The sequence below is a fragment of the Corylus avellana genome, chromosome 3, assembly GCF_965113065.1.
Source record: "Corylus avellana chromosome 3, dhCorAvel1.hap1.2, whole genome shotgun sequence".
NCBI lineage: Eukaryota > Viridiplantae > Streptophyta > Magnoliopsida > Fagales > Betulaceae > Corylus > Corylus avellana.
Window position 1 is genome coordinate 7,988,289 of NC_142492.1, and position 16,285 is coordinate 8,004,573.

General features: G+C 33.7%; 3 protein-coding genes across 3 annotated transcripts; all 3 read left to right on the forward strand.

The window, feature by feature from the left end:
- Positions 1-1,993: 1,993 nt before the first annotated feature.
- LOC132173684 (bidirectional sugar transporter SWEET4) lies at positions 1,994-5,486 on the forward strand. Its single transcript, XM_059585249.2, has 5 exons — positions 1,994-2,129; positions 2,309-2,345; positions 3,263-3,641; positions 4,177-4,296; positions 5,152-5,486. The coding sequence occupies exons 1-5, from the start codon at positions 2,087-2,089 to the stop codon at positions 5,323-5,325; spliced, it is 753 nt and encodes a 250-aa protein (XP_059441232.1). The 5' UTR covers positions 1,994-2,086; the 3' UTR covers positions 5,326-5,486.
- Positions 5,487-7,450: 1,964 nt separating this feature from the next.
- Positions 7,451-9,994, forward strand: LOC132176333 (bidirectional sugar transporter SWEET4-like). Its single transcript, XM_088514925.1, has 5 exons — positions 7,451-7,499; positions 7,659-7,695; positions 8,473-8,851; positions 9,386-9,505; positions 9,821-9,994. The coding sequence occupies exons 1-5, from the start codon at positions 7,457-7,459 to the stop codon at positions 9,992-9,994; spliced, it is 753 nt and encodes a 250-aa protein (XP_088371051.1). The 5' UTR covers positions 7,451-7,456.
- Positions 9,995-13,336: 3,342 nt separating this feature from the next.
- On the forward strand, positions 13,337-15,679 carry LOC132173299 (bidirectional sugar transporter SWEET4-like). The gene is made up of 5 exons (XM_059584755.2): positions 13,337-13,379; positions 13,513-13,549; positions 14,359-14,737; positions 14,939-15,058; positions 15,506-15,679. The coding sequence occupies exons 1-5, from the start codon at positions 13,337-13,339 to the stop codon at positions 15,677-15,679; spliced, it is 753 nt and encodes a 250-aa protein (XP_059440738.2).
- Positions 15,680-16,285: the final 606 nt, after the last annotated feature.

A 16,285-nucleotide genomic window follows, 5' to 3' on the forward strand; every position in this document is an offset into this window, starting at 1 on the left:
TTAAATAGTCATTGCTCTCATACATGACGGTAACACAACCTTTTTTTTTTTTTTTCCGAAGTTGTTGTCATTGTTTGTTAAAGTTTTTTTCTTTCTCACTTCCGTTTCTTTTTCTTTTTATTTTTAAAATAAAAAACATTAACAAACAACTTAAAATATAAAATACTTAGAACTATTTTCACCTTTATATATATTTTTACATTAAAAAATGAAGCTAATTTTGTCTGCTTGCCTATATGGATCAGCACTCGTCGATCATGTGACTACTTTTCTGCCTCCCTACCGAAAGTAATAGTTTTTGAAGACTATGGAGTCATGCTCAAGTCAATTGTAGTGACGAGCGTATATATGTACAACAATCTAGTTGAAAAATCATCACCCTTTTTCTACCTTTTCTCATTTGTGTGGAAGATCATATATATATATATATATATATATATATATATATATATATATATAATGAGATCGACTTTTACTTTTACTTTTATTTTTGCAGAAAATGAAAAAATGTGATCAAGTTCCGATGGAAGAAGAACACGATCGAAGACACACGTCGACGTGCATGCATTTCCATGCATTTGCCTTGATGTTACTGCAAGAGATCGAAACTGCTATATATATATATATATATATATATATATATATATATATATATATGTGAACCTTAATTAATGCCAATTGCCAAAGAAGTCAATTAATTAATTAAACAGAGATCTTTAAGAAGAGTTAAATTAATTAATTAATTAATTAATATAACCACCAGATATGCAACATTAGATGCATGTTCAACTCACATTCTAACCATGACCCACCTGCCCATAAACATTAATTACATATAACCCCCTTTACAGATATGGGCAAAACCCTTTTGGTGTTTGATGCCATACAATGGCAGCTAGCTAGCACAAACATTTGCACCATGCATGTGCCTTTTTGGCTTATTAAAAGATACATTAATTAAATAATTAAATTTATTAATTTAAACATAGTATAGCATCTAGCCGACTCAACAAATTTTCTCATCTTTTAGTTGAAAAAAGTCACATTTTTTTTAAAAAAATTTTAATTATCTACTTAATTTTTTTAAAACAGTACTTCATCTCGCTCTTTATTTTAACTATTTATTATTATTGTTATTATTATGTTTATAAAGGATTTCTTTATTTTTTTTATTGAGAGGAGAGAATATTAGATATTCAATAAATGCTTTTATATATATATATATATATATTTTTGACATGTCCGCACAAGAGAGGGGGAGGGGGATTCGAACTAATGACCTCCATTTCATTAGGCGTGGTCCCAACTGATTGAGCTATCTCTTGGAGATAAAAAATAAAAAATAAAAAAATAAAATTTGGTGAGTAAATATTGCTCATCAATTCACTAAAATTTCTCCAAATTATTGAGTAAAACACAATTATTTTTGCTTTTATTGTAACATTTGACTGGCGGGAAGAGTAAAAGTGATGAATTAAAACATAATTAATGCAGAATTAAGAAGGTTATTTGTGATAATAAAAGTGGAGACACAATCATCATAACGGGCAGCTAGTTAAGTCATAACTGCTATAAAGTCAAGGTGTTTTTTATCCATAGAAAAATTAACCATACAAGGGATTCGGATAAGATAGACTTCAATTCAGGGGGGGGAGGGAAGAGGCAGGAATGCCAAATGGCCATTTTATCTAAGAAAGGCCACTGAGAAACAAGTCACTTTCTCATACCTATAACGCTAAGGTGCTGAGAATCTTGAAGCCAGTGCCATCTCTCTCTCTCTCTCTCTCTCTTTCTCTTTCTGGGTAAAAAAATGGAAATGTTATTCCTTTACAGCCTTCATTTAAGGCAGCTCTTTCCATGTGTTAGATTCACGTTGCACGAAGCAATACATGTCATGCAAGTGACCGACCACAACTTTTGGATATCATCCAAAACATGAGCTTATAAAAGAGACGCAAGCACCCCTCACCGAACCACCAACTTAACTCCTCCTACTTCAATACATACAATCTTCTCTCTCTTTCTCTCTCCCTCTCTCTCTGTCTCTCACTTTTCTCATTGTTCTTTCTTCTTCAGCTCCAGCAAAATGGTTTCTACAGATGCTATTCGAACAGCCGTTGGTGTTCTAGGTGGGTGGGTTGGTTAGTTTAATTTCTGAAAGAAGAAGAAGAAGATAATATTATACTTTTATGCATGCTTTGTTTTATTATTGGTTTTGGGTTCGTAGAGAATTTACTTTGGATTTATTACCGTTTTCTTGTTCAGATAAATTCAAAACTGATGTGGGGGTTCTTTTGCTTGCTTTCAGGAAACATTATCTCACTTTTCTTGTTCTTGTCCCCACTGTAAGCTTTCTTTCCATATATAATGCCACTGATTTTTGGCACTCCCAGTAGTTTGCCCCTTTAATTAACAAGAATTTGAGCCAAAAAAAAAGACAATTTTGTCTTTTTGGATGGCTTGAAGGGCATTTTTGGCTTTCCAATACCTTTTAATCAAGAGGTTTAACCCAAATAGAGGCATTAATCAACCTTAATTTTCTATCCTTTCTCTCTTACCTTTTTTATTTATATCATTTTGCATTGGATGAAGGTTGAAAGATAATCTGGCTTTAGAGTTTGGAGTAACATCAACAAACAGAGTTCCCTTTTTGGAAATATCAAATAACCAAACTCAAAATCTTCTTATATCTTTCATTTTTTACTATATATTATTTTTTTCTTAATGAGGTGGAACTCCTTCAAGATAGGATCATTTTATGACTCTTTTCTGTCGGAGTAAATTTTAGATACATGATTTCACCTGTATTGGTTGAATGAGCCGAATCATGTATCGGTTGAATGAGCTGATTTCATGGTATTAACCAAATGAATCGACCATTTGAGCTGATTCTCGCATGCAATTATTTTTTTTAATTTTTTTTTTTTTTGACTATTCATGATAATGACATTAAATTATCATCAACAAAGAGAGTTCCCTTTTTAGAAAGATCAAATAACCAAACTCAAAATCTTGTTATATCTTTTATTTTTTCTTAACGAGGTGGAACTCCTTCAAGATATATAGGACCACTTTATGACTCTTTTCTATCGGGTAAACTCTAGATATACGAATTCGTCCGCAAAAATCGTGTATTGGTTGAAAAAGCAGATCTCATGGTATTGGCCAAATGAGTTGATCATTTGAGCTGATCCTCGTGTGCATTTTTTTTTTTTTTTAAATTTTTTTTTGACTATTAATGATAGTGGCATTTAATTTACAGGCCAACTTTTGTTCAAATATGGAAGAAAAAATCAGTGGAGAATTACTCACCAGCACCATACCTTGCAACTCTAATCAACTGCCTGGTTTGGACCTTGTATGGGCTGCCCATGGTGCACCCCCACAGCTTCTTGGTGGTGACCATCAACGGCTCGGGGACCGCCATCGAGCTCGTGTATATAATCCTCTTCTTCATCTACTCCGATAGGAAAAAGAGGCTCAGAGTTTTGCTGGGCCTGCTACTCGAACTGATATTCATCTGCGTACTCACAACTTTGGTTTTAACCATTGCCCATTCGCATAAGGAGCGGTCTTTGATTGTAGGCATCATATGCATTTTGTTCAACGTCATGATGTACGCTTCACCATTGGTTGTCATGGTTAGTCAATCTACTATATATTACCCTATACCCAAATATGGTACCCGGCCATTTTTGTTTTGATCCTATGAAATGTTGGAGTTTCACATGCATGTGTTGGAATCTTAGATATATTGAGTTATAATGATCACAATAGTGAATAGTCAATGTAACTTTGTTAACGTAGTAAACATGTGGACTATTTTAATTAAAATGGGAAAAATAGAGGATAAACTGAATACGGGGCTTGAATTTAATTATACTTTTGTTATGATATCATATTAAATTACTATTTATTTTAAAAATTTAAATTATTAGAAAGTGACAAATTTTAATTATTTAATTAATATTTTAACATATAAGTGTGGCAAAAATGGACATGTATTAATGTTTGATGCTGAATTAATTAATATATTTGTTTTTGGTAAATATTTGATGGTTGTTACTTAATTAAGTTTTTAAGGAACTAATTAATAGCTCATTATTTTTGTTTTCTATTTTTTGATCATTATTATTTGTCTATATTTTGACGAAGATGCTTTTGTGTGTGGTGCAGAAATTGGTGATTACCACAAAAAGTGTGGAGTATATGCCCTTTTTCCTCTCTCTTGGTTGCTTTGCCAATGGTCTTGCCTGGAGTACTTACGCTCTTATTGAATTTGACCCCTTCATCATTGTAATTCACATACTCAAACCCTCTCTCTCTCTCTCTCTCTCAAAGAAAAAGAAAAAGAAAAAAAAAGAAGTCCATTTGCTTCGGCGTTAAATAAATGTTAAAAACTTATATATATATATATATATATATATTGTATTTTTCAATGTTTGGTATAACGAAAAATAATAGCCAACTGAAAATATTTTTGGTTTAACTGAAAAAGCTTTTTTAATTTTTGTAAAATAGTTTTTTTGTTTTTTTTTTTTAAACCGTAAATTATTATTCTGAGTTTGAACTTCTCATTTATCAACTTGCCATAACTCAAATATTTAGATTTTTATTTTTATAATTTTAAAAAGCATTTTATATTAATATTTTTATGTTGTGAATAAAAGTTGATTCTTATAGCTTATACAATTGAATGAAAATAAAAAATATATTTTTTTTTTTATTTTTTCGTACATGCCAAACACTGAAAAATATTTTAAGTATAAAACATTTTTTTGAAAAATGATTTTCTAAAAAATATTTTTTAACGAAAAAGATTTTACGTCAAAACAAACTGAGCCAAATATTATATTTGTTTGTGTTGTTATTTTTTATATTAGAGATCTAATGGTAATTTTTCCTGTTAAATCATGGATTATGCTTTTTAAAGTGCATATATCATTTGTCTTTCTGATTATAAGACAAATATATTAAGTATTAACAAACAACAACTCAAAAAAAAAAAAAAAAAAACTCTTCACACATAAAAACCTTGTTTACTTTATATCAAATTAAACAAAAAATCATCCTCCAAACACATTAACAAACATAAATCACATACTTTCTTAATTATGATTGTAAGAATGACAATGGATTTGGTCGTCTCAGGTACCCAATGGGGTGGGAACAATGTTTTCGCTGGCCCAGTTGATTCTCTATGCCACTTTCTACAAATCCACAAAACGACAGATTGCAGAAAGGAAGGGCAAAGCTGGCCAGGTGGATCTGTCAGAGCTGGTTGTGGATGGAGAAGATGCTAAGAAGGTTGGCAGTGCATCTTAGAATCGTGAAGACTCTCCCATCCCCACCGTCGGATAACTAGAACCCACTTCCAAGAAGTGTTATCTTAGTCGAGTGTGATAATATATATCACAAACAAATGTAGTTTCTTTCTTGTGTTCACCAACTATATATCATAATATTGCAGTAATGAGCTAATTATATTTTGCTATTTTCTCCATGTTTTCATTTTTGTTTTAGACATTCTTAAAGGATTTAGAGTAAAAGATGATACTACTCATTCCGCTGACGTGACTAGTGCCAAACAATTTTTTTTTTTTTTTAAGTAAATATTGATTGACACTATCACATTCACATTGTGCAATAGTGATAGAATAAAAGTGTAATTTTTAGCATTACTCTAACAATCCCATTCATTTCATACTCAACTCAAGTATCGGTGTGCATTACAAATGGCCATGTACCCTAATAATATTTTTCTTCCATATATAAAGGATATTTGATTTTTGACCCATCCATGTAAGTTTTTATATAGTTTATAAGAGGAGGGATTAGGGTTGATTTTGTCATTTTGTTGAATGTTACAAGGAGGAAAAGAACTATAAGTTTGCTTTAGCAAAGTACTCCCAAAAAAATTTCAAACACTAAAACCTATTTAGATGTCAGGGTGGTTTGTATCCTATGTCCTATACGTACGGAACACATGATACAAAATGGAGTGCCACATCTATAATTGAGAACACGTGGCACCCCCAACTTTCGTTCTATGCAGACAAGCGAGCGTGGTGCACAATTCAGTATATATGAATATTTGAATAGAAGAGAATCTTAATCACTATCACAATTTTTAAGTCAATGATCTAGCTAGGAAAGTGGTACTACTTTAATTTCTTACAGAAAGGATCAACAGAGTCACTAATTTGTACAAACTAATTAATCCTCACTCCTCATAGCTCTCACAGGAGCTCCCCATATTAGCCATTACATATTGAACCAAAAGCCTGAGGATATTGTTGGCTGTCGATGATTTTGAAATATCTATGCATGCACTCGGCCTGCAGGTCTGCATCGCAGGCTATCAATACCCACTCATTAGCATCATCCAGATACTTGATATCAAATGTTCCCATTTCGAGTTTCAAGCTCTTTGACATGTTCTCTTTCATATGTTTAATATTAAGGGTGATGAATTGTCGTCTAAGGCTCATTACATAAATCGGTTCCGTGATAATTTACTTATTAAGTTACGGATTTACACAATTACATTTTTTTTTTTGCTTGTTGAACACTTAGGTGTTTTACAAATTAGCAAATTGTCCGCGTTAAGAGTGAGAAATTCGGTAGAATGAAGCCGCCAAGCAATAGCTCGCATTGGCAGGTTTGATTAGGTAGATATATATTTGATCATATTATAGAATGTTTGTTGGAAGTTCTGAGTCTATAATTGATCTTACATAATGTTGTTAAAATATTTATTGTTAGAAATCTCAGATTATGTATTTTCACTTTCCACATGTTCATATCCTGGTAAGTTAATGGTTAAGGTCATACCACCAGTCAATAAGTAGTTAATTGGTCGGAAGAAATTGCCAATTACACTCTCCAAGTTAATCGAAAATAATCAGTTCATTAGTGGGCGTTACATGGTCAGCTTGGCTGAACCACCCAAACCATAGTGGACTATATAAAAGAATTCCAAAATTTGAATCACGTACTAGATGCTATAATTGAAAAAAATAAATAAATAAATAAAAAACAACAATAAAACAAATGTTAGTGCCTCTGATCTGTGCATAGGTAATGTGCTGTTTAATTAAAAGTAAATATGCTAGTGCATGCCCTCTGATGTGCATATTTGCTGATTCGCCTTCAACTCAAATTCTGAACAACCATTTGTACGTGTATAGAGAATCTTGAAGGCATATATATATAGAACCATCTCTCTCTCTCTCTCTCTCTCTCTGTGTGGAAAATGGAAAGGTTATTCCTTTACAAAGCTTCATTTAAGGCAGTCCTTTCCATGTGTTGCTTCAGGTTGAACGACGACGTACATGTCATGCAACTGACCAACCAGTTTTGGATGTCATCTCTCTCTCTTTCTCTCTTTTAATAACGTGAAAAAAAATCCACTGTTCTTTTATATTTGTCATTGTTCTTCTTCAGATCCAGCAACATGGTTTCTACAGAAGCTGCTCGAATGACCGTTGGTGTTATAGGTGGGTTACTTTGTTTAATTTCTGAAAAAATAAAAGAAGATATACTTTCATGCATACTTCCTAGAGAATTACTTTGAATTACTTATTATTAATTACCATTTTCTTGTTCAGATAATTAAATTCAAACTGATGATGTGGGGTTCTTTTGTTTGTTTTCAGGAAACATTATCTCACTTTTCTTGTTCTTGTCCCCAGTGTAAGCTTGCTTTCCATATGTATACAAATACCACTGATTTTTGGCACTCCCAGTATTTTGCCCCCATAACAAGAATTTAAGCAAAAAAAAGAAGAAGATAATTTTGTCTTTTTGGATCGTTTGAAGGGGATTTTTGGCTTTCCAACTGTTAATCAGGAGGTTTGAACTTATTGTAATCAACCTCCCCCCCCCCCCCCCCCCCCCCCCCCCAGTGTAAGCTTGCTTTCCATATGTATACAAATACCACTGATTTTTGGCACTCCCAGTATTTTGCCTCCATAACAAGAATTTAAGCAAAAAAAAGAAGTAGATAATTTTGTCTTTTTGGATGGTTTGAAGGGCATTTTGGCTTTCCAACTGTTAATCAAGAGGTTTTAACTTATTGTAATCAACCTCCCCCCATTTCTCTCTCTCTTTTGTTATTTATTGAAGGATAATTTGGCTTTAAAGTTTGGAGTAACATTAACAAAGAGAGTTCACTTTTTAGAAAGAACAAATAACCTAACTCGAAATCTTCTTATATATTTTATTCTTTTTTCTTAACGACCTGGATTCCTTCAATGCACGGTCAATTTGTGACCCTTTCTTGTTGGGTAAACTTTTCCATATACATGATTCCGTTCGCAAGAACCATGTATTGGCTGAATGAGTACTCGAATAGTCGATCCCGTAATATTAACCAAATGAGTTGATCATTTGAACGGACCCTTGCATGCATATTTTTATTTATTGTATTTTATTTTATTACTATTCATGATAATGGCATTTAATTTACAGGCCAACTTTTGTTCAAATATGGAAGAAAGGGTCAGTGGAACATTACTCACCAGCACCATACCTTGCTACCCTAATCAATTGCCTGATCTGGACCTTTTATGGGTTGCCCATGGTGCACCCCCACAGCACCCTGGTGCTGACCATCAACGGCTCGGGGATCACCATCGAGCTCGCATACATAATCCTCTTCTTCATCTTCTCTGACAAGAAAAAGAGGCTCAAAGTTTTGCTCGGCCTGCTGATTGAAGTAATATTCGTTAGCGTTCTCGTAGCTTTGGTTTTAACCCTAGCCCATTCACATAAAGAGCGGTCTTTGATTGTAGGCATCATATGCATTTTGTTCAACGTCATGATGTACGCTTCACCATTGGTTGTCATGGTAAGTCGATCTACTATTTATATATATTACCATGCAAATCTAAGATATATTGATCGATCAGTTATAATCACGATAGTGAATTGTCGATGTAACTTTGTAAAATTCATACTTTTAGGTTAAAATGATGTACTAACAAATTATATCAAGAAGTAAAAACACGGCGACTATATATATATATATATTAAAATGGAGAAAATGGAGGATAAATTGGAGATGGAGTTTGGATTCATAATCTTTATTATAATATCATGTTAAATTATATAGTAATTATTTTAAAATTTTAAGCCATTAGAAAATGACAAAATTTAATTATTTAATTAATACTTTAACAAATATTAGGAGCAAATGGACATGTATTTATGTTTGACGCTGAATTCATATATTTGTTTTTTGTAAATATTTGGTTGTACTTGTTACTTTAATTCTTAAGGATAAGGAACTATGCTCATTATCATCATCATCATCATCATTATTATTATCATTATTATTATTATTCTCTTTTTTGACGGATTGATGCCTTTGTGTGTGGAACAGAAATTGGTGCTTACGACAAGAAGTGTGGAGTATATGCCTTTTTCCCTGTCCCTCACTTCCTTTGTCAATGGTCTTACCTGGAGTACTTATGCTCTTATTCAATTTGACCCCTTCATCCTTGTAATTTCATATACTCAACTCCCTTTCTCTCTCTCTCTCTCTCTCTCTCCATGATCGTAAGCAGATAAAAAAAAAAAAAGAAGAAAAAGAAACAAAGGTTACAAACAAGTGCACATTCCTTAACTTGGCAGTCAAATTTATCATTAAATTTTGGATTCAATGGAAAATTTTACTGTCACGTCAGAAAAATACACTATCTATTACAAAAAATCATCTTCCAAAACACATTAACAAACATAAATCACCTGGTTGTGATGATTGTAAGAATGACAATATTGGGTTTCATCTAAAAATTGAGACTGGATTTCGTCTCAGGTACCCAATGGGGTGGGAGCAGTATTTGCGATGATCCAGTTGATTCTCTATGCTATTTTCTACAAATCAACAAAGAGACAAATTGCAGAAAGGAAGGGCAAAGCTGGCCAGATGGATTTGTTAGAGCTAGTGGTGAATGGAGAAGACTCTAAGAAGGTTGGCAGTGCACCTTAGAATGGTGAGGACTCTCCCATTGCCTTCGTCAGATGACTGGATGGAATGAACCCACTTCAAAGAAGTGTTATTAGTCGGCTGTGATAATATATATCACAAACACATGTAGTTTCTTTCTTGTGTTCACCAACTATATATCATAAGATTGCAGTAATGAGCTAATTATATTTTGCTATTTTCTCTATGGTTTCATTTTTGTTTTAGACATTCTTAAAGGTTTCAAACAAGGTGAAACTAGAATTTTAGATTTGGGGTACAAAACTAAAAAACATGGATTTTGGGGGATAAAAATTTCATTTAAAATGTATATCTCATAAAAAACAAATAACCTAGGCGGAGTTTTAAAACTTTGAGGGTATTATTGCCCCCAAAACTATAGCTAGGTCAGTTTTTAGTTTCGAGTAAAAGATGATACTAATATGATAATAGGGACATTTATTTCCCACTCTACTCAGGTATAGGTGTGCATTACAAATGTCCCTACTAGGGTTGATTTTATCATTTCGTTGAATATTACAAAAAGAAAAAAGAAGAAGAAAAAAAAAAAAGAAAAGAACTACAGGGTTGCATTAGCAAAATATCCCAACAAATTTCAAGACACTTATTTAGATTCTATTATGGCTTGCGTCCTATGAGAACATGACATAAGATGCAAGTTGGAGTACTACATCTATAATTAGGGACATGTGACACCTTCAACTTGCACTTTATGTCACGTGCACACATGACACAAGCTGGAGTGTCACGTCTATAATTGAGGATGCACGACACTGCAACTTGCATTTTAGGTTTTGTGCACACAAAACACAGGACGCAAACTAGTGAGTCACATCTGTAATTGATTGAGGACACGTGACACTCCAAACTTCCGTCATGTACATACAAACACAATTTTTAGTTGGAGCGCCACATCTATAAGTGAGAACACGTAACACTCCCAACTTTTGTCCTATGCACTCAAACAAAATTTTTAGGTCTTTAGACAATAATCTAAGAAAGTGGTACTGAGAAAATTTCCAATAGCAAGTTAGTTACTAGTTAATTTGAATGAAGGAATTGCCAGTATTACTCCAAGTTAATCAAAATGAATTAGTGTTTGGGGGCAACAGAGTGGTACTACTTTAATTTAAAGGAAAATTTCTTACAGAATGGATCAACGGAGTCGCTCATTTGTACAAACTAATCCTCACTCCTCATAGCTCTCATAGGAGCTCCCTGGATTAGCCAGTACGAACCAAAAGCCTAATGATATTGCTGGCCGTCGATGATCTTAAAATTATCTATGCACTCCTGCAAGTTTGCATCGCAGGCTATCAATACCCACTCATTATCATCATCTAGATACATGATATCTGTTACACATATAAAATACGGCCCGAGCCCATGGGCCAGGTTCGTAACAGCCTAGAAGTATAAACGTCATCAAAGCCCAACATCTATAAGGAGGTCGGCATCGTCAAAGGCCAGCACTATCTCAGGATAGCGTGGTCGGGTATGCCTGCCTCTTGGATCTATGAGGCCAGAAGGGTGGCCCGGGATAGACTGTCAACCAATTCTATCATAGTGATCAAATGAAACTTTCGGAAACGAATATGGAAAGATATCATGCTCATTATACGCGGGATATGCAGGACGCCATTCACGGGATACACATTAAACTACCGAGGCGGATACAATTTGCCTATAACGGTCACAAGATCAAATCATTAATTTGATTGAATTACTCCTGAATCCCAGATTTCCAGCCTGGTTACCATCTTTGGCTCAAAGCGACCCGACCTATAAATAGGCTCGCACACGAAGCAAGAAGGTACGCGATATATTTCTGACTCTTGAATTGAATCCACGAGAATGAGCTAACTTAAAGGATCCACTTGAACATTGCCGGTGAATTCTCTTAACACTATTGTGTTGCAGATTGAGGAAGGATTGCCAAAAAAGATTGGAGAATTGTCCTTGTATTCACCGTATCGGAAATTGTATTAACAATATCAAATGTTCCCATTTCGAGTTTCAACCTCTTTGCCACTTCCTCTTTTAGCTCCAAAATGCCTGAGCTCAAAGAGAGCCGAAATCTTATATTATTCCTTAAAGTATGATGATGGAGAAAACACATTGTATTTGCGACAACTCTTGTTTATATTCAAAGGTTATGAATTTTCGCTTAAGGATCATTACATAAACCGGTTTTGTGATAACTTACTTATTAAGTTGTGGACTTATACAATTACCTTCTTTTTGTTCCACCTATTGAACACTTAGGTGTTTTATAAATTAATAGGTTGTCAGCAGTAGAGTGAGAAATTCAGTAGGATAAAGACGCCAAGCAAATAGCTCGCATTATTAGGTTTGACTAGTTGGATATTCGATGTCATATTATACAATGTTTGTTGGAAGTTCTGAGTCTATAATTGATGTTACATAATGTTGTTAAATGATTTGATGTTAGAAATCTCTAATCATGTATTTTGCTTTTTGCATGTTTATACTCCAGTAAGTTAATAGTTAGGATATGTACGTAATAACCACCAGTCAGTTAGCAGTTAATTGGTTAGGAAGAATTTGCAATAACACTTTCAAAGTTAATTGAAAATAATCATATCAGTTTTGTGGGCGTTATATGGTCCTCCATTACAAGAAATTGGCTCTTTAGCGTCGACATTATTAGCGTCGACTCAAAAGTGGACGCTAATACTCGATCCTAATACTTAGTATTAGCGTTCACTTTGGAGTCGACACTAATATCCTGGCGGGAAATTATGTTGCCTGCGGGTTCAGATAAGAAAACAATTAGCGGCAATAATTAACTATATGTCGACCCTACTAATAAACTATTAGCATCGATTTTGATGTTGAAAGATAAAAAAAAAATATTTGAACCACCCAAACCATAGTGGACTATATAAATAAAAGAATTCCAAAATTTGTATGACGTGTTTGATGCTATAATTGAGAGAGAGAAAAAAACAAATTAATGTTAGTGCCTCTGATTTGTTTATAGCTAATGGGCTGTTGAATTAAAAGCAAATATGCTAGTGCATGCCTCAGATGTGCGTACGTATTTGCAGCATTTGCTGATTCGCCTTCAACTCAAATGCCATCTCTCTCTCTCTCTCTCTCTTTGTGGGTGGAAATGGAAATGTTATTTCTCTACAAAGCTCCATTTAAGGCGGTCCTTTCCATGTGTTGCTTCAGGTTGCACGACGACGTACATGTCATGCAAATGACCAACCAGTTTTGGTTGCCATCTCTCTGTTTCTCTCTTTAATAACGTGAAAAAAGATCCACTTTTCGTTAATTTAGATTTCTCAGTGTTCTTCTTGAGCTCCAGGCTCCAGCAACATGGTTTCTACAGATGCTGCTCGAATGACAGTTGGTGTTCTAGGTGGGTCGCTTAGTTTAATTTCTAAAATATCTATTTTATTATTGGCTAGAATTCCTAGAGAATTATATACTTTGAATTACTTATTATTAATTCGCATTTTCTGATGATGTGGGGTTCTTTTGCTTGTTTTCAGGAAACATTGTCTCATTTTTCTTGTTATTGTCCCCACTGTAAGCTTGCTTTCCATATATATATATATAAATGCCACTGATTTTTGGCACTCCCAGAATTTTGCCCCTTTTAACAAGGATTTAAGCAAAAGAGAGAAGAAGATAATTTCGTCTTTTTGGATGGCTTGAAGGGCATTTTTGGCTTTCCAATACCGTTAATCAAGAGGTTTAATTAACATAAATGGAGTCAACCTTATTTTGCTATCTCCTTCCTCTCTCTTTTCTTTATTTATATCATTTTCATTGGATGAAGTTTGGAAGATAATCTGGCTTTGGAGTTTCGAGTAACATCAACAAAGAGAGTTCCCCTTTTAGAAAGATCAAATAATCAAACTCAAAATCTTCTTATATATTTTATTTTTTACTCTTCTTTTCTCTTAATTAACGACGTGTAACCGCTTCAAGATGGGGCAACTTCATGATCCTTTCTTGTCGGTTAAATATTCCCAAATGCATGACTCCAATAAGAACTGTACAGTACAAAAAAACAATTTTTTCTTGACTGTAAATTTTTGACGTTTTATGGTGTCCGACACATCAAAATTTTTTTTTGACGTGTCGTTTCTGACGCATGTTGATTGCCAGAAGCATAGATGTCAATAAAATTTTTTTCCTTACGTGTTAATAGGTAAAACGTCAGAATTTTCTGACGTTCTATTGATTCAAACATGTACTAGTGTATTGGCTAAATGAGTACTCAAACAACCAATCTCATAGTATTAACCAAATTAATCGACTATTTGAGCCAATCCTCTTGGGCTTTTTTTTTTAAAAAAAATCTATTCATGATAATGACATTTAATTTACAGGCCAACTTTTGTTCAAATATGGAAGAAAGGGTCAGTGGAGGATTACTCACCAGCACCATACCTTGCAACCCTATTGAACTGCATGGTATGGACCTTGTACGGACTGCCCATGGTGCACCCCCACAGCACCTTGGTGCTGACAATCGAAGGCGCCGGGATCGCCTTCGAGCTCATGTACATAATCATTTTCTTTGTCTTCTCTGACAGGAAAAATAGGATAATAATTTTGCTGGGACTGCTGGTGGAACTGATATTCATCAGTGTTGCCACATCTTTGGTTTTAACCCTATCCCATTCACATAAGGAGCGGTCTTTGATTGTAGGCATCATATGCATTTTGTTCAACGTCATGATGTACGCTTCACCATTGGTTGTCATGGTTAGTCCATCTACTATATATTACCCTATATGCAAATATGGTACTGATTTTTGGTGCAATTATTATTATTATTATTATTATTATTTTGAAATGATTATATAGCAATTATTTTTCTATATGAAATGTTGGAGTTTCACATGCATGTATTGGAACCAAAGATATATTGATCAGTTGACGAAGATGCTTTTGTGTGTGGTGCAGAAAATGGTGCTTACCACAAGAAGTGTGGAGTATACGCCTTTTTTCCTGTCCTTCACTTGCTTTCTCAGTGGTCTTACTTGGAGTGCTTATGCTCTTATTCAATTTGACCCCTTCATCCTTGTAATTTCATATATTCAACCCCCTTTTTCTCTCTCTCCATGATCTTAAGCAAAGAAACAAAGGTTACATTTGTTTTTGGTGTTATTTTCTACATACATGCACTCTTAAGTGCACATTTTTTAACGTGGTAATAAAAATTATAATTAAATTTTAAATTCGATGAAAATATTTGCTGTCACATCAAATAATGTACACTTGAAAGTGCATGTTTATAAGAGAAATACATTAACAGACAACAACTCAAAACAGAAAACATTTTTTAGACATAATAAAAAACATTATAACAATTTTTTATCTTTATATCATATCAGAACATTTTTGTCAAATAAAAAACAAAAAATTATCGTCCAAAACATATTAACAAACATAAATCACCTGCTTGTAATGATTGTAAGAATGACAATATTGGGTTTCATCTAAAAATTGAGACGGTGGATTTGGTCTCAGGTACCCAGTGTGGTGGGAGTAGTATTTTCGATGGCCCAATTGATTCTCTATGCTACTTTCTACAAATCAACAAAGAGACAGATTGCAGAAACGGAGGGCAAAACTGGCCAGATGGATTTGTTAGAGCTGGTGGTGAATGGAGAAGAATCTAAGAAGGTTGGTGGTGCACCTTAGAATGGTGATGACTCTTCCAATATCGCCAGTGTCAGATGACTTGATGGAACCCACTTCTAAGAAGTGTTATCAATTATTCTAGTGTGAGAATATATCACAAACAAATGTACGTAGTTTCTTTCTTGTGTTCACCAACTATATATCATATTGCAATAATGAGCAAATTATACGTACTTTGCTATTTTCTCTATGGTTTCATTTTTGTTTTAGACATTCTTAAAGGTTCCAAGGCGAAATTATAATTTTAGGTATAGGGGACAAAATTAAAAAACACCGATTTTTGGGGACAAAAAATTCTTTTAAAATGTATATCTCAGAAAAGACAAATAACCTAGACGGACTTTTAAAATTTTGAGGGTGTTATTGCCCCCAAAACTATAGCTAGGTCAGCTTTTAGTTTCGAGTAAAAGATGATACTACTATGATAATAGAGACATTTGAAAAACGTTATGTCGACTCCAAAAACTTGTTTATCACAATTTATGCGGAATTAATATTATGAAGCAATAAACAATTCATTCACCCAAAATATATAAAGCAATAAAGAGGCAGACATAGATATTTTGGTTACAAAGAGGAAACCTTTTAGAAACCGATCTAAAAGTA